General features: G+C 38.1%; 1 protein-coding gene across 4 annotated transcripts in view; it reads left to right on the forward strand.

Moving 5' to 3' along the window:
• sxc (O-linked N-acetylglucosamine (GlcNAc) transferase sxc) overlaps nt 1–18,935 on the forward strand; it is a 144,540-nt gene that overhangs the window by 16,223 nt on the left and 109,382 nt on the right. For all 4 annotated transcript variants that reach the window (XM_081727722.1, XM_081727723.1, XM_081727719.1 and 1 more), the window contains exons 3-4: nt 4,221–4,464; nt 18,823–18,891. In XM_081727722.1, the coding sequence (XP_081583848.1) occupies nt 4,221–4,464; nt 18,823–18,891 (313 nt within the window). The remainder of the gene's footprint in view (nt 1–4,220; nt 4,465–18,822; nt 18,892–18,935) is intronic.

An 18,935-nucleotide genomic window follows, 5' to 3' on the forward strand; every position in this document is an offset into this window, starting at 1 on the left:
ACCAGTAGAAGGAAAAGGCAAGGACGAAAATAGCTGTAGAAACGCTTAATTGTACTGAATTTGCCCCCTTTGCCGGCCCCAGAGGAGACACCCCTATCCCACCACAGGGGCATATAACTGTCATTTTGAGACTTGAATGTCAGTTTTCATAGCATCTGGCATGTATAAATCCAAAAATATGTTTACTTTAACATAACTAAAAATAATGAACATTACATGGTATTACATTTCGTTCCAAAAAAAAAGTGGCAAAACGACCCACCCTAGTAAGCACTTGTGATCCAGGAACTATGTCAAGTACCCAGCTTGTGTATATTAATGCAATTCGTGTGCATATATAGGCCTACAGGATGGTTGTAATGGAATTATATACTATGGTTGCGACATGATAAAAGATCACGAAAGAAATTATCAATAGTAAATCTTAATATTGCTACCAGAAATTAGTGTAATGAATTTTCATTTGCCCCCTATCTGGGCGGCGATCGCCACCTGGGCCAGTCCGGGCCTGATATTAGATCCCTCTCTTGCAGTTGTAACTATAAAGAGAGTGAGTACTAGAACGGAAAGTTTTACTGTTTTTTTACTACTTCTGATTTTAGTTGAATTATAATCCCTGGGATGAAGTATTTTCTTGGATCCCCTGGATCCATATCAAAAAGCCATTTGTCGCTGTCTTACCGTTTTTGCACTGTGGTAACCAATATTGAACCTGGAAATAGATTTCTACCATTTTCGGTTTTGGGAGAGACAGAGGTGGGCGTGGGGTCTGTTCTTGTAACGCTTGACCCTTTTATATTTTATCACCTATTTTTAGGTGATATGGTAGTGTCTTCGTTAGTCGATTCAAAAAGTACCAATAAAGCTTATTACTTCTTTTTTTCTTCTTTCTTTCTTTCTTTCTTGAAAGCCTGTGGAGACGTTGTAGAACACGTTACGTATCGTTTAACACCTTTCTGCGTCGAGACATAGGGGATGATGACGTCATAACGTTAGGTCTGTTTTTTTATTTTGGTTCACATTTGCACCTAGACGATTGAAACTTTGCACACACACATTCAGTGCACCTCTTAATATTTTTCAAATCTCCGCGTTAATACTGGGGCTCCAGAGGGACAGGAAGGTAAAACAAGGGCTATATTTTAACAAAAAATCAATTCTTGCAATTTTCCTGCCTCAGATACATGATAGGGAAATGTGAATGGTAGGTTTGAAAGTTTGTTCTGTTCTGAAGAGAATGAGATACGAACCATGATCCTAGAGTAAATCGGGTTGGTACTGTAGCTGCTTGACTGAATTTATCTCCAAAAGTTAAAAGGGTTAATCGATTTAAAAAATCGTTATCTTTTACCATTTTTGCTCTGATACTTTCGACAGACGGGACATATAGTAGTGTATAATGTTTTCCCTGCTTATGCATTACATACTTTGGAAATCATGGAATAAAACTGAGGGAAGAAAGATGGGAATGGTTGAGGATGTGACAACTTGAATCTATGAAGTACTATTCATGTTACTCGATCCAATCGTGCTAACATATGGCAGAGAGCTACATTTGAACAGAATAAGGAAACAGTTTAGTTCTTCATTCTCTACGAAAGAGTTACCAACCCATTCTCAAGCATCTTATTTGGATTTTTGCCATAATTTACAGAACAATGAAATGGAGAGTATACTGTAGCTCTTCTTTAAATAGTCAGAAAAGTAAGAGTAATGACCAGAAATGTAAGCCATGCCAATTGCGGAAAAGATTTGCAATGCATGCATTGATGATGAAGCGCAGATGAATTAATTTGAAACAAACGTGAAGCTCTAAAAACTTATAGCTTGTTGTATTTTAACTGTTAAGGTTTGAAGTTACATCTGAAACAAAAAAGAATTGACTGTAAAGCTCTGATTCTTCTCATCTTGAAACCAGAGAAAGCCTCAGTGACTCCCACGAGCTACAGACTTGTGTCTATAAGTTTTTGAGTGAGTAGTGTCGTATTTGAAGTTCAAATTCTCTCATCAGCAAATTTCTGTGTGGCTTTCGATCATTCCGATCCACAACTAACAGTCTTGCTGTATTTGAAAGCAGAAGTCAGGAAGCGTGCTTCCACCGCCAGCGTCTTGTTGCTATATTTTTTTCAATGTGGAAAAGGCTTATGACACAATTTGGCGGTTAAAACAACTATATCAGGGTTCCTACTGTTCAGAGAAGTCAGGGAAAACAGTGCAGGTCAGGGAAAAAGACTAGAAATCAGGGGAATTTTATAAAATATATTTTTCCTTGCATTAATTTGTACACCAGTTTCAGCTTAGTCAACCATTATAGTAGAAACAGACATAAAGCAAAGGGAGATTAGAAGTTAAATTGATGACATTAAAAACGAAATAAGCAATATTGCACAAGTCACAGATCTTAATTGAAACAATATGTGGATTCTTTAGTTTAGCCTTGTCATTTTATTAATGAATGTATAAGATGTCTCATATGTAGTGTACGTTTCAGTGTCAGATGTTCGTAGGGAATATAACAATTGCAGTATTGGAGAAGTAACATATCTTTGTTGTAAACTGGATATGGATATTTTAAAAGAGTTATCATTATTAATTGACTGTATAAGAAGTATCATATCTTCAGAGTAATTAATTGTCAGACGTTTTGTGGGTAGATATTAATGATCACAGTATGGAACGTAGCTCAGATTTTTATGGGAGATAAGTGGAATGTACGTATGAGCAATTAATTACTATTCGTCTCTATAAAATAAATGTTCTTACTCCGATGGCAGAACTTTCTTTGTCTTTCTGCGATGAGCTTTTGTAAGTCAAAAGCTCAAACTATATTTATGTGAGTAGTCACTCCATTTAAGACATCTACATATAGGAGGCATGTTTTTATACTTTTCTGTTGGCTGTTTTTTCTGCACAGGTGCGGCAAATTTTCTGCGATCACATCGCAGATCGCGGCATGTTCTGCTATGAGGGTTCTCACATATAAATATTCGCAGTTATTTATATGTCATCGTCATCCGACACCTGTGATTAAAGTCAGGGAATTTTCTGCCAAAGGTCAGGAAGTAGATTTCCCTGTATCAGTAGGAGCCCTGTATATGATGGCGTCTTCATTGCCATGTGGTTCAATTTTTAGCTAATTTCCTTGATGAACTTTATTTTAAGGTATGTATGATTTCTTGTCTTGAGCGATTGCTGCAGGAAAATTGTGTCCACAAAGCATTGTTCTTAAGTGTTAAACTGTTTGCAGTCGTTGTAAATAGTTTGTACCTCAGATCCAGACTCCTGTCTACGATGTGCTGCGTGTTGACGATCTAGTTATTTATTGCCGCTTCAAATACCTTCCGCCGTATTACTGAACAGTTTCACCTCACGTTGAATTCGTCGTGTTCGCTGGTCTATGGAGACAAGCTTTTGGTTTTCTAGCCCAAAAGAAGTAGTGTATGCACATCTGCCATCAACAAACTTTCCTCGTTGATCTGAACTTGTATCTCTGTGATACAAATCTGTCATTTGTTGACACAGTCCAATTTTTCGGCTGCACTGTTGATCATCAGTTAAGGTGGGCTCCACACATTCGAAAGTATTCCTGTCTGCGAGCTGTGTGACCTTACTTCGAGTAATGTTCCACTACACCTGGGATGCCGATCGCATAGTTTTATTGCGATCATAGCATATTATTATTCAGTCCAAGTTAGACAACTGTTGTATTGCTTGTTTATTTGCTCGTTCCCTTCTGTTATAGTAACCTAACACACTCTTCATCACCTGAGCATTCGACTAGCCACAAGAACAGCTGTTCGGACTGGACCTATTGTTAGTCCTTATGCGGAAGCAAGCGAACCACCATTAGCCTATCGACGCAAAAAACTTCTCAGAAATTTTACAGCCCATCTGCGTTGTATTTTTGATCAGTTTTGCAGCTTTCTGTTGGATATTTACGAGTATGTACGATAGACATGCAGGGCATCCTCAAGCTACTCGCGCTTGGTACGTTCGTGGATACGAGAGTCTTACATTGCCGACGAAATTTTGTAGCGTTTTTATTATTATTAACACTAATTTTCTGTAATTCTGCTACTTTCTAGTTGGACTGAGGGTGGCCAGCGGAGATGGCTTCCACTGTATGGAGTCATCGGTCATATACTTTAAAATAACTTACTACTTGTATTGGAGTTGGTATTTTACTTCACCTCACAATTGTTTTGTCTTGTTTTTTTTAGGTCAGCCCATTTTAGCACGTTAGCAATTAAACAGAATCCTCTTCTAGCCGAAGCCTATAGCAATTTAGGTAATGTGTACAAAGAAAGAGGCCAGTTGCAAGAAGCACTGGAGAACTACAGACATGCAGTGAGACTAAAACCAGATTTCATTGATGGATACATCAATCTGGCGGCTGCACTTGTTGCAGCTGGAGATATGGAACAGGCTGTGCAGGCGTATGTTACAGCATTGCAGTATAACCCTGTAAGTATTTTTTAAATCCTCTTATTTTTGTTGTTCTAGTTTCTCTTCTGAATCTTTTGTAATGAGTTACGTGTTTAAGATTCGAAGAACTTTAAATTTGCAACAATGTTTTCTGTGACAGCTGATATTAAAGTTCTCGGTTGTTTTGATGTTAGTTTGATTTGGCAGTTCATCATGAATAGACTCACGCCGGAGCAACGTTTGCAAATTCAGGGTGTGTATCTGTCATGAAAGTCAAGAAATTTAGCTTTATATATATATATGTACAAATATAAGTAGAGACTGAAAAATTTTGTTCTATAAAACGTCAAAATTCTCCGCCGAAAATGTCTGTGGTCGGCTTTTAGACGCTACCAAATCACAAGCAAAGCACGGTTCTATCGCATGCATGAAAATTCGACCTAATTCGTATTCAAATTCGCTCTTGAGATTTCCTTCAGCTGGCATCATTCGCATCGTCGAAACTACCTACGCATCTGACAAGTTTATTCAACCGTGAGAAGACAAGTTTTTATCGCTCCAGGGAGCAGCCTTTGAAAGTAGAGATGAGTGCTAGAGAATATAGGTACTGTTATTAGTTTTTGAATGTTACGAAATTTTATGGTTTGGTAAAGAAAAGGTCACAAAATTTCATTTTGGAATTTTAGACACCCTGAAATTGTGCAGATTTATTTTGAAAACCATAGTTCAATCCGACAAACTCATCGGGCATTACGTGTATTTTACGGTGCTCATAATCATCCATCAGAGCGATTAATTCGAGAAACTATGGTTTTTGTTGCAATACGTTTACTGTAAACGATAATACGCATTCCATAAACGTCACACAGTGCAGACACAAGTGATAGATGTGCAGTGTAGTGTTGATGATGCTGATCAGAACGTTACAGTCAGCGGTGAGCGGTTCAGGGACATGATTACTTTTTCGTGCCCAAATTGAAAGACATTAATGTTGCAGACATGTGGTTTCAGCAGGACGGCACCCCATGCCACACAGCGCGCACCATACTGAAAAAAAAAAAAAAAAAAAAAAAAGAACGATTAATTTCACGAAATTGACCTGTTAACTGGCTCCCCTCGTTCGTGCGATTTGACACCTTTACAGGGCTCATAGCGAGTCATTTTAACTAAAAGTTACTTTTCTGGGATGTAAAGTTACTTTTTCGTGTGATTTATGTTTTGCATTGGTAGTTTCTAAGAAAAATATAAAAACAAATGGAAAAAGGAAGAAACTTGTTACTTATTACTCTTCTAAAAGCCTCAGTACTTGCTGCCACATCTGAAACAGTCAACTTTATTCTCACTTCAGCTTTTATTCTTTTTAAAGCACAGTGGATGGTTGGTGGATGCTTAAACTCTCACGGTTGGGTTGAGAACCCTTCTGTGTATTCTTTCTTCTAGCATAATAGTCTTTTAGTTTTCTCTCGTAATAGTTAACACTCCACTCAACGTTGTGTTGGTTTGTGTGGTTCATCATGTTCGTCTTGTGTATGCTTCTTGTATGTTATTAAGAGTAGGTGATGAATTTGAATATTTCATGGCTTTGAGAACTCTCAGTGCTATAATGTCTGGAATGAAGAAATTCGGAAATAGGCCAGAACTGGTTCCACTTACTCAGAAGCTTCTTTCATCTGCTAAGTCTGCTTACTGTAACTACAAGGCATACTTAGAAAACCTAAGGAAGGAGGAAGCTCAAAATGAAGAAGAAAAGATGAAACAAAACAACAAACAGAGAGAGAGAGGTGATGGAGAAATTGACAAAGGAAAAAAGGGGCATGATGAGTTTTTGGTCACTTTTCCGTGTGCTTTTGGTCACTTTCCAACTATTTCCAGACCACTATGAGCCCTGCCATTAGATTATTTGGTATGGGGGTATGTAAAGTCGCATGTCTACGCCGAGAAACCAGAAACAATTGAGCACTTGGAAGCCAATATTGGACGCGTTATTACGGAAATACAGTCTGATTTACTGCGAAGAGTGTGTGAAAATTGGATTACGCCATGTAGGTGCCAGCCGCGGTGGCCACATACCTGAAATCATATTCAAACATTAATGCCATTGAAATGACCGTTAAATAAAGACAATTTCAGGGATATTAGAAACATTTTTCTGTGTTTTATTTCAACATAAAGTTCTCCAGTTTTTAAAGCTTTTATTTGATGAGAATTCATTGCTGATATTTGAAGCTGTCTTCAGAGCACTTTATGATTCAACAATTAGTGTACTTAACTATTAGTGTGGGGACTCTGGGTCAATTTACGTGTACTTGAAATTCTGGTCTCACATTGAACTGTAGTTTGTCTATAATCTCGGTGCTGGAAAGGACAAAATATTTTGTTGTTGGATTTCATCATCCATTTGCAGAAGCAAGGCTAGGTCTATCTTTATCAAAAGCGTGAACATTGACTTTCCGCACTACAATACTTCAGTTTCAAGGAGCTTTATGGTCTGGTAATTGGACGTGAAAGCGCTTTGAATACATTCGAGATACAGCAATATACGTCGCCAGTGAATCCTGATCACCACTCTTGCTGTGCAGCGTTTTCTCACTGAGTCTTACAACTGTTGTCATGACAGAAATGGATGCTTATTAATAATAATTAGTTAAACTTAACACTTGGTTTCCTGCTGTAGTTTTTCTAGATGGTTTCGACAGATTTTCCATGACATCGTCTGTTGATTGGAATCCTGTCATGGAAATAATGTCATCTCAAAACGAAATGTTATCTTGTGCTTTTTATGCTCAGAATTGAAGAAAAGATGAAGTCACAGTTTTAATAACCAGGATTCTTGTTCTTCAGCAGAAAATCTTGAAGTGGAGTATAGGTTCCTATAAAATTATAAAAAAGAAAACCGTTCTTCGTTCGGGTTCACGAAAGTGGGACACAGTCTTCTAGAACACTATACTCAGAAACTGTCTTGAAAAATTGCAGTAACTGGTAGATTTAATAGTTGTTTCTGTCTAGTTTGATTCAGAAGAAATGGAAATGGGTCGTGTTTGGTACAATTCTGCAGCTACCTTTCCTTAAGGACATGATCACTTCAAAGTAATTTACATCAAAACATGTTAAGTCGTGAACTAATTTTGGTCAGGAAGATTTCAGTGCTACAATGCTAAATGAAATATGAAATCTTTGAGTTTTACGTCCCGGTTATGCCAGCTAGACTAAGGGAGACGGTGATGATGAGAAATGAATGAAATGGTGAAATTAAGTGGAAGGAAACAGGAGAACCCCGAGGAAACCCACGCACACGGCGTTTGTCCACCACAAAGTTCACTTGGCGGTTTGAACCTGGGACTTAATGCACCAGAGATGAACGCTCTACCACTACGACCCCCCAGTACTAAATAACTGGAACAGTTTTCCGAACACTTCTCAAGAATATTGATCGACCATCACTATCTCACTTTTTTGAGCTTTCTGCATCATGACTACTGTCAGCATCCAAATGTGGTCAGTATGCTTAAATCATCTCCGATCAGATTAGTTCGATCGGGAAGCGACCACTACTACTGATGCTAACACACAGGACAGTTTTTGACCATCATCCTTGAAGGATATAATGATCTGTTATCGATTTATGTACACTATTACCACCACCAAAGTACAAAATTGAGGCATTGATGTTAATGTTTGGAACAGTCCTTCGGCCAATCTTCCCCAAGAACTGATCATACTCTCGCTTTAGAGCCGTTGTTCTTATGCAGAATTCTAAAAAGTGGCTTGAGCAGGCTAATATAGATCTGACCATCTGTTAGAAGCTCTTTTCCATCCAGATGCTTTCTTTGACTTCCAATTTTGGAGATGTGCCCATATTATTACAGGGAATGAGAGTATAGGATGTTTCTTCATCCGGGCAACAGTGGGTGCGACGAGTACAAAAAGCTTTAGCCTACTTGAAACGGTAGGTTTACAAGAATGTGTGAGGAAATGTTGATAACATTTTACAGTTTGAGCTTGTTCCTGAGGGCCGTGCTATCACTGATAAGCATTTTGCTCCACAGTTGGGACATGTTATCCTGTTTTGACGGAAAAGCATAATGATTTGAATAATAATAATAATAAGAGAATGTTTCTACATCAGACATGCAACTCGAAACGTAAACGTTCACCATGTTCAAACATAACTCGGTGCGATTATAGATTGCGGTGCTGAGTTGCTATGTGCTTTTTCAGAGTTTTTCCAACACTGCAATAGTGATATCGGCATTAAATTTATGTTTTAACTAAAAGATGGTGGGTTTGAAAGTTATCCAACATAGTGGTGTGTACTTCGCGAAATAAAATAGATTCATATTTCTTGGGTTGCGACGTATGTGAATGGGAGCTTGCCCTTAGCGATATCTCCTGGAAATGCTGTGTTATTTTTCACAAGTTGAGCGGAATATCTCAAAGTGCTTGTACTAAGAAAGTCCGTCTAGCGTTTTAAGACCGCTGAGATACGATATTCTCTGTTGCCATTAAAATACGATATTCTCTGTTGCCATTAAAATACTGAAGTGCTACTAGTTATGTATTTATCCCAAGAATTCTGTTAATGTACACGCTAAATCCAAAAACAAAGAAGGCATCTTGTAGCTAGACTGTGAGAGTTAAAAGTCTTTGGTACAAATAACGTAGATTCGATCTGTGAGAGAGGCTTCTGCAACCCGAACTACATATTCAGCTATACATTCATGTTTGATATATCATCTTTTTAGTAATAATAATATCAGTGTGTCAGTTCGTGTATATGACTCCGCCTAAGAAGCAGCACAGAACGTATAGACACGCTACGTTTAACAGATTAGTAAATTGTTTGTGCACAACTAAAAATCACGTTTATCTTTTTTCTCAACTAATCTTTATTTCTCAAACTCACTACATGAAGATTGGCTTTTCTCATTTACAAGAATACGAGGGGGGGACCCAAAAGGAACCGGATTGAAAGAGCGCTGCCGTTCCTAGGCGTAGTCGAGAGTTCTCCTGCTAGGTGGGTCTAGTAGAGACCTTCCCAGATCAGTTGGCCAAGCGGCGTCTGCGTAGGAGGTTAACATTTGACCTTATTATTGTTTTTCTCAACTGTTCTCGTTTGGCACCTGCGAAATCGTTATGGCAGATTCAAAGGAACAAGGAGTGTGTTTGTTTCCCACTTGGAAAATCGGAAACGAAAACTTATCAAATGCTTCAACAGGCTTTCAAGAAGGATACTATGAACCGTACACAATTTTTTGAATGGTTTGGGCGCTTTAAGTGTGGTGAGATGAGTGTTAAAGATCATGCTCGTTCTGGGTGCTCTTCATCATTTCGAAACGACGAAAACATCGAACGAATCTGCCCCAAAATTAGCGAGGATCGTCGTTTCATGATTGATGATATTTCAAACCAGGCAGGAGTGGCTTGGAGCTCGTGCCAACGCGAGGTTTTGCAAATGAGACATGTTGCCGATAAGTTTGTTTCTCGCCTGCTCACACAGGATCAAATCATTCGTCTGAATTTGAGCCAGGACTTGAAAAATCAGATTGAAAGTGATCCAAACTTTTTGACCAACATGATGACATTTTTCGAGAATTAAACAAAATCTAAAAGGAAAATGTTTTAATGGTGTAGAGCAGAGTTTCTCAACTGGTGTGCCATGAATGGACCGCTGGTGTGCCGCGAGAAAATCGAAACAAAATTATTAATAGCTATCAAATTGCAAGTCATAAGGTAAAAATTATATTCGTATTTCACATTGCTATGAATACAATTTTAAGTTTCATACCGTGTTCCTTTTCTGTACATTTTTAATGTTACCGTTGTTATGGCCATTATTGCTTTATTGTTGCAGACTATTTCGTAACTTGATATTTTAAAATATCATTCAGTCCTTTCGACAAAGCAAACATGCATACAAATTACCTACATGTGTCTTTTAAAAGTACAAGAGATTCATTTGTTCGTTCGTTATTTAGTGCTTCCTTTTCAGTGAAAGGTTGGATACAGTTTTCGAAAAAGAAAGCATATTTGTAAAAACCTGTGTCCAATATTTCATTGCAGTTGTTTTGTATTTTTCAATTAGAATGAAAAATAAGCATAATGATTTACCACGGGGGCAAACCAGTGATCGAGCTTTCTTCTCTGTGGGAAGATCAGTAATCACAGAAAAAATACCACGGTATTTTATATTTACAAATATCTATGACTGTGCCACGAGAATTCAAGTTCCACCCATGCTATGCCGCAAGTTGAAAAAGTTTGGGAAACGTTGGTGTAGAGGCTGTAAAAAGAACTTCGCAGAGTACATTGGACGATATAAAAGTTCCAGTTCCAGAGGTGCTTCAAACAGTGGGAAAGAAGATGGGAGAAATGCATCGCATTTAATGGAGAGTACTTTGAAGGAGACTGATTTTTTTTGAACGAAAGTCCGGTTTCTTGTGGGTCCTCCCTCGCATGCAATAACAAAATGGAAAAGTACATCCCGGCAGACTAAAATACACAGCATTTATAATTTGTTGAAGTTTTTCTGGGACCCTCATCATGTTCTGGATCACTTTGACATTATTGCTTTGATCTTTTTGCCTGATATGACGCTTCAGTTTGGTCTCCTAACCATCCTTGTAAAACATACAAGCTAACATGCTCCAAAAATCTTTGGCAAGCCTGACTTTTATGGATACGTTTGGCTGTTGGCTTCCTTTGGAACAACGCTCCTTCCAAGTGAACTTTGTGGTGGACAAACACCGTGTGCGTGGGTTTTCTCGGGGTTCTCCCGTTTCCTCCCACTTTCTTCATTCCACCATTTCATTCATCTCTCATCATCACCGTCTCCTTTAGCCTAACCGGCATAACCGTGGGACGTAAAACTCCAAAATTTCATTTCATTTTTCCTTTGGAACAACATGTGTTATGGTTCGTCATCCAGTGGAGTGTTCTCTTCGCATAATAGCTACTGAAAGGTTGGGTCAAAAGGTTTTGTTACCTTGGTGGTAGTTCTTGATGAAGGGTACTATTTTGGTCAAACAAGTGCTAACATTAAACTCTACATTAACATATGTTCATAGGTTTTCTCGTGGCACTCCCGTTTCTTCCAACATTCTCATTCCACCAATTCTTCCATCATTATTCACTTGCTTTTATCGTCAATTTCCTTTAGCCTAAAGGGCATCTGTCACTAAATGACTGTTACTCTGACCCAGATATGATCACATTGAAAGTTATGCAGAAATTGTTTACTCGCCCGTTAAAGGGCAGACCTTAGTAAGTTTGTTTTTAACTGCGTGAATAGTGTCTCTGCAGTAGTCAGATAATTCCATACGATGAATGTATAAATACATGAAAATTTGAGTATACTTAGAGTACAAGTTTGGCATTAATGTGGCTGTAGCAACCATTTAGGCAGAATACAGTATGTCTATGAACAGGCCAACGTAGTTCAAAAAAATTGCGTTGGGCAGGTGCTCTTGGAAAGAAGAACCTGGTAGAGAACAACCACTAACCTTTAACGTGATACATTGAAAGCAGCGACTAAAACTTATCCGAACCAGACATATGGAAGATAGTTCATGAGGCATTCATTTCGGTAGCACCTGACAGCGAACTTTACCACATTGGTGTATGTTCCTCGCTACTTTACCGTTATTAAATGACCCTTTTCTGCGTAGTTTAACGTACTGTAAGGAATATGTGTTGATTAACTGACAGCTTCAGTGCTTCAAAACAATCAAAAATCCGAGTAAGAATGGGATCGAAACAAGTTGTGTGAAAGGCAACAAATTCTTATTTACCTTGAACATTTGAGTTAAAAATCCATATAGAAAATTATTCTGTTTATTTCTTCGTATTGCACTTTCAGACGGGTAAACCTAGCAGGTATCGACACTGCAACGTGTGTGGTACCTTTGTAGTAACGTTATGATAACGTACCGTTATTATCACTCTGATACAGGGAGTGACTGTGTACAGGGTGTCTATCGGTCACAAAAGTCACGAAAAAGTCACGAAATCAGAAAACGGTCATGAAAGTCACGAAATTTAGCTTTTGGGTCACGGTTTTTTTTTTAACTGTGAAAATGTAAGTACAGATTGGAATTTTTTTCTCTATAAAACGTCAAAATTCACCACCAAAAATGTTTATGGTCGGCTTTAGACGTTACGAAATCGCAAGCAAAATAAGTTTCTATCGCATGGATGAAAATTCGGTTTAATTCGCACCCATATTTGCTCTTGAAAATGTAAGGAAATTTTATGATTTGGTAAAGAAAAGGTCACGAAATTTCATTTTGGAATTTCAGTAGACACCCTGGTGGGCATGTTGAGTCATCAATCCTTAATTTTCCTAGTACTAATCACATTGTTGTTATTGTGTGATTTTCTCTACTCCCACCTGAGCAGGCGATGTAGTACAGAGGTTGTTTCTGATCTATGGTGACAATTTCAAACTGCACTTAACCTTAAGAGAAACTATGTCGCCACCATCGAAAGTACTCTATTTGGTGACCATGCGTTTTGGCAATTGCTGGACAGCGAAGTTTCCACTGTAGGAGACTGGCATACGGTATAGTCAATTTAAGCTGCAATCACTCTTCATGACAGGTTTTCCATAGCCCTTCAACGGTGCGGGATCTCTTGTGAGACAAAGCTCGTTTCAGGAGGCCGAAGGCGCAAAGTCCATCGGTGACGCATCAGCGGACTTCATTGAAATATCTGTGAATGGAATGGTACGATTTCCAGTTTCTGTTGCCATTTGTTGGAGAAAGAGGCTGGGTTGAGCGAGTGTGTGACTTGATGCCTTGTCTTGATACGCCTACACACGATTCTTGTTCCTCCCGTAGAGATGGGGAAAGTTATGCCGATAAAAGGGTGTCAGGACGTTATCCTAATAATATTCTGAATTGACCTTCGTATTTTGGCTACACGATAAAGGGTCAGCTTGCCCTGGTACGAGTATCCAGCAATGATCATGAAACCTTTGCGAAAACTTTCCTTGCATTTAGTGAACCATCTGTGAAAGTCCGTCGCATCTGTCGATCGATAAAAGAAATTGCACTTGGCTTGTGACAGTCATCCAGAGAAACATATGCCTCGTCCTGTGTTACATCAAACCTCTACTTGTCACCGGCCAGGTAGCACTCATAGGGCTTTCGACAGTTGGAGTGACGTTCCCGATGTGTTTTGGCAAGAGCTTATGAACACGACCCTTCCGTCGCTTTTCCAATCTCAAATCACTGTAGATGATGGTGTGCACTGTCTTCAGTGATGTCTGTGGCCGGTTCGCGATACTCCTCTGTGTGGGTGGATTCTCTTTGTGACTAGAGCCCCGACTTCTAGCTCATGTAGTGCTAGTGCTAGGTCGTGGGTTGGCCTGTTTCTGTTCCACAGGAATCATCCCACGCCCCATCTTACTGCCGTGTCGTGACAAAACGCTGTAACTTTGGCGCAGCAGTTTTGCGAAAAAGAGCCGTAAAGTTTTCATCCGAAAATGTGATCTGTATCGTGTAGAACCAGTGTAACTAGGCAATAATGGTCAACCAATCAATTTTCACCAAATTTAATCACACAACATGCATTTACGTAACATTACATGTAACCACGTGTTTCCAAAGTCAAGATACACTGGTTTTACACGATACAGATCACATTTTCGGATGAAAACTTTACGGCTCTTTTTCGCAAAACTGCTGCGCCAAAGTTACAGCGTTTTGTCACGACACGGCAGCTTATCTGCCCCTTTCAACACTCGCGATATGCCATTTTTGAACACAGTGAATACACACGCTCCTTGCACAGTTTGATAATTGACACTGTAACTATTTCACGTCGAAAAGGTAGTTATGTAGCCCTCTCAATAAGTACCTATTTAAGGCGGCACTTGTCCCGATATGCACTTAACCACACCTGTCACGCTGTAAGTGGTACGAGGTGCCTATACGTTAGACAGCTTCCTTCCCTTCCCGCTTGGTGGTGTTGCACAAGGTGTGTAATTTCGTCACCATAGATCGGAAACAACCTCTGTAACATACGGGCTGTCCAAGTAGATTACTGTTTCTCTCTATTTTTTTCTTTCTTCCGTGGTTTGCAGAAAGTTTTTTTTAAACCTGCATGTATCCAATACCCTGAATTCCAGTGGTTTATAGTGCCCTTTCGGACGTCTTGTGGATCACTACGATATCCGATATTATGATTGGGTTTATTTTTATTTTATTTTTTTATTTATTTTTATTTATTATTATTATTATTATTATTATTATTATTTGTATTTTCATTGTACTCTTATGTTTTGGGCTACTAGTTCATATTTTTTCTGTTTTATTTTCCTCATGTGTTTTCCTGCAGGTTTGTTATTTTTGGTATTGTTATGTTTAGGGCTTCTAGATTTTATAAACGAAAAACCGGGACACCAATATCAGGCTATATAAAAGTAAGGATTGTTACTAATTTGGTCAGAATCAATTAATTATCTGTCTTTTTCAGATTACTCACAATTTTCCAGTTCATTCTATACACAGTTAACACAAATGAAGGCCCATAAGGGATGTATATATCTATCTCTCTTCCTCACACACACCCATACACTATATATATGTGGTAATACTGTCACTATATTGTAACAAACTAATATCATATATGAGCTTTATTTTCAAGTAATACATTTATAGAAAGAACATTACACCATCTATAATAAATTCAATAAGCTACGCACATTCAAATTATTACTCCCACTCCTGATAATAATCTAATTTAGAAGTCCTACACAGAAGATCTCTCCGCTGACTTACATAATCAAAGAATTCTAAGCAGCTTGTTCGATTGTAGAATACATATTTTTCCCCTCAATTGTTGACAGATGCAGATGATTTCCTTAATCTGTCCACCCAGAAACATTGAGGATAAATTCACACAGTCTTAGTAATTCCGAGTACTGCTCCATACACTCGCACTGTTCAGAAAAGAGGTCTACTTCCCGTGACATGATTTACTATTCCAAATGTTTTTCTCCTTCACAAGTATTGCTTCTCTTTGTTGTTTTAATTAAAGGAAATGATCGAACAATATTGAATCGTCAATTCTTTTATTATATATATATAAACTTAACCGTCTCTTGCACTTCAATCGATACTGGTGTGGAACGTAGCAGCATTCATTTAAAGATAGAGAATCATCATCCATTTAAAGATCCTTGAGTGTCGTTATCCTAATCTTTCAATAAGCAGAACATGTTTCATAGAACTCAACCAATTCAACATAAAATTTTTGTATGACTAAAGTTGATACTTCGTCTTCTATTTTCACATAAGATTCCACTTTCACAGGTAGAAACCGTTCTTCTTTCCTTTGGTTTATCAATGTAAGTGTGTCCTAAAATTACAACAACTCTATTACACTAATATCTCTCTTTTCTATTTTAAGTATTTGTCAATTAAACACACACATTTGGCTGTATACAAACCAAAGATATGGTTCACTTAGCGTTTTTTCAAAGGGTTCTTAAAACTTTTGATGTTTTTGTTTTGTTTAAGTGCATCATAAAGTATCAATACCCTCTCTTCTGCAGCAAACAAAGATAACCACCTAGATTTTGTGTGAGAACAATGTGCGGTATTCTACATCCACAAATTCGCAAAACTTTATAAGACGCTCTGTGGTACAAGATATATATAGAAAAGTAATTGACACGTTTAATTATAACTGTCTCCACATCTACAGTGAAAACATCAGCTTTTGTCATCGCCGCATTATGAAGTGTATGAGTTGGACATCCAAAACCCAAAAGATTTGGATTCAATTCACTCTTCAATTGTGCTAACACATTGTTTGTACCCGTACGTTGAATGCCATCAAAGTTTATATTTGCATTATCACCCCAGAGCGCAATGTGTTTACTCTTATCAACAGGGGTAACAGTGGAGGGGGACTCCGTCCCGCCATTTCCAAAGAAATGAATGCCGTCCCCCCAGTTCCTAAAGAATTACAATGGGCAAAGATAGGCAGGGGGACGGTGTAACGTCATACCGCTACTTACCGTCTCCCTACCCTTTCAGATTCACTTTTACACCTGCTTATCAATGTTATTTTCTTCTAATGTATTAACGCAGTAATTGCTTATTCCACAGGCTGTTTCACTTTTTAACAAATATAATTTAAACAGTTTTACGGTGGGTGTAAAGTACTAAAAATTTTCTCTGCGCCAGTTACTAGCGACTGTGGTATTACTGAAACAGTGGACATTTTCTATATCATCACATATTTATTTCGTATTGATCGGAGCAAAATTGGATTTTACTATCGCAGTTGCTTTAGTTCTCCCTAAAGCGATGTTTATTGCTGTTTTGGAATCACTAAAAGTTTTACAGTTTAACTTACTAGTGCAATCCGTCGATTTAAATGACATATGTTTCTTTGTATGGGAGCACATTGTTAATTCAGCCGCTTGTACCAGTTTTTCCTGTTCCGAAGATTTGGAAGCAAAGTAACTGTCCAGTCTTTTTGAAGTGCTAATGCTTAATTTACTCTTTTCGCATCCTATGTGTTCTTTGATATCCGCTTTTCCCCCATGCGCTATATTAATGTAACACTTACACATTTTACTCTTCACTTCATGATCATTTCTTCCTCGTTTTATAAATGACCATTCCATTGAATATTTCTCCTGAAAAGAACACTTGGCGCTTGGACATGATGGAAATATTTTTTTTTTTCTTTGCCTTTTATTTCTTGTATGAAGCTTTCTATCTCTGGAGTCTTTCGTTCACTGAAATGTTGTGTTTATGTTTTACATGTTCTTGGTTGACTTGTTCCGGAAATTGGAGCCGCGGTGGCTCAGTGGTAGAGGTTCACCTCTAGTGCATGGGGGTCCTAGGTTCGATCGCAGCTCGTGCCAAGTGAACTTTGTGGTTGACAAACATGATATGCGTGGGTTTTCTCGGGGTTCTTTCCTCCCACTGTCTTCGTTCCATCATTTCCCTTATTTCTCATCATCACCGTCTCCTAAGACGTAAAACTTAAGGATTTCATTTTATTTTTTGTTCCAGAAATAATCTATATAGTGGTTATACCTTCAATTGCTTTCTTTCGGCTGTTGTTTCTGTGCTTGTATTACTTTCGATTCTGTCTGGCTTAGATGGAGTGATGTATACTTGGATCCACTCTACTACGTATTATAGTTTCTAATTTTATTGTTTTTCGTAGTATTAATCTTTGAATATTAGGATTTGCCGATAATGCAAATTTTTATTCATTATTACAATACTGACTGGTGTTGTGTGGATGAAGAAGAAAGCAAAATTTTCATATTATTATTAATCTGTAAATTATAAAATAACTGGAGCTTAAAGTTTTTCTGTTATTTAACTACTAGGATCCAAAGACCTACGTAATTGATTTATTACCATTGATGTACCATATGTTAGTATGAGATGAGATTAGCCAGCTATATAACACGATTTAAGCCATATTAAACCATTCCGAAGAAGAGCAATCAATAAATTTACTTGAAAATTAGATAATCTTTTGCAGAACTTCGAATGTTCACAGAAGTACTTCCAAGGTCAGTATTGTGATAATTAATAAAGGTGGCGCACGAAATGGCACACCACTTGTTTTGTTCGTTACCCATTTAGAATTATAGATAGAATGTTGAGAACTCGTATTCGTGTACTTTGGTTTATGGAAGATGCAGTAGATGTCACGAGAAGTTAGTATCGAATATTTACTTGGCACCAAACAGCAGTTTCCAAGATGTCGCATAAGAGCAGATTGAGTCTTCAAGAGAAAGTGAAAGTTGTACTGTTTTTCACAGAAACGAGAAATTTTGTAGCGACACAAAGACGTTTTCGTGCACACTCGTACAAATGGGCTCCATGTAAACAGATTATTCAGAGAATGTATTGTCAATTTGAAACAACTGGCTCTGTGGTGAAGAATCGACGGCGCGAACCAAGTATCCGCACCCCTGAAAACATTGACTCAGTTCGTCACCAAGGTGGGAGACAATGGCCCGCGCATAGCCGTGACATCAATCCCTGTGATTTCTTCTTGTGGGACTACTTGGAAGATAATGTCTTCGCAAGGGAGCCTGCAAGTGCAGCTCAACTCAGGGCTTTCAACATGCAGTTGTGCATCTATTTTCGAAAGGCTTATGCAGGGAAGTTGACAAATGTAAAGGTTCGCTTACAAGAGATTGTGAAACAAACTGGTGATCACATTGAGCACATACTACATTGAATTAAATTTCCTTGCTCATACAATTAATTCTGCACTAATTTTGTAATATTTTGATGATAAATATATGTGTAATGAACAAAACAAATAGTAAAACATTTCGTGCGACACCCTGTATGTTCTTTACATTCAATTAGTGACTAGCGTATTATTTTTCCTTCTCTTCTTGTTTTGCAGGACTTGTACTGTGTTCGAAGTGATCTAGGCAACCTGCTTAAGGCGTTGGGCAGATTGGATGAAGCTAAGGTAAAACAGATGAACAAACAATTATCAAGGATTTCTCTCCTTTT

Source organism: Thermobia domestica, chromosome 10, assembly GCF_964235325.1.
Source record: "Thermobia domestica chromosome 10, izTheDome1.hap1.1, whole genome shotgun sequence".
In the NCBI taxonomy this organism is placed as follows: domain Eukaryota; kingdom Metazoa; phylum Arthropoda; class Insecta; order Zygentoma; family Lepismatidae; genus Thermobia; species Thermobia domestica.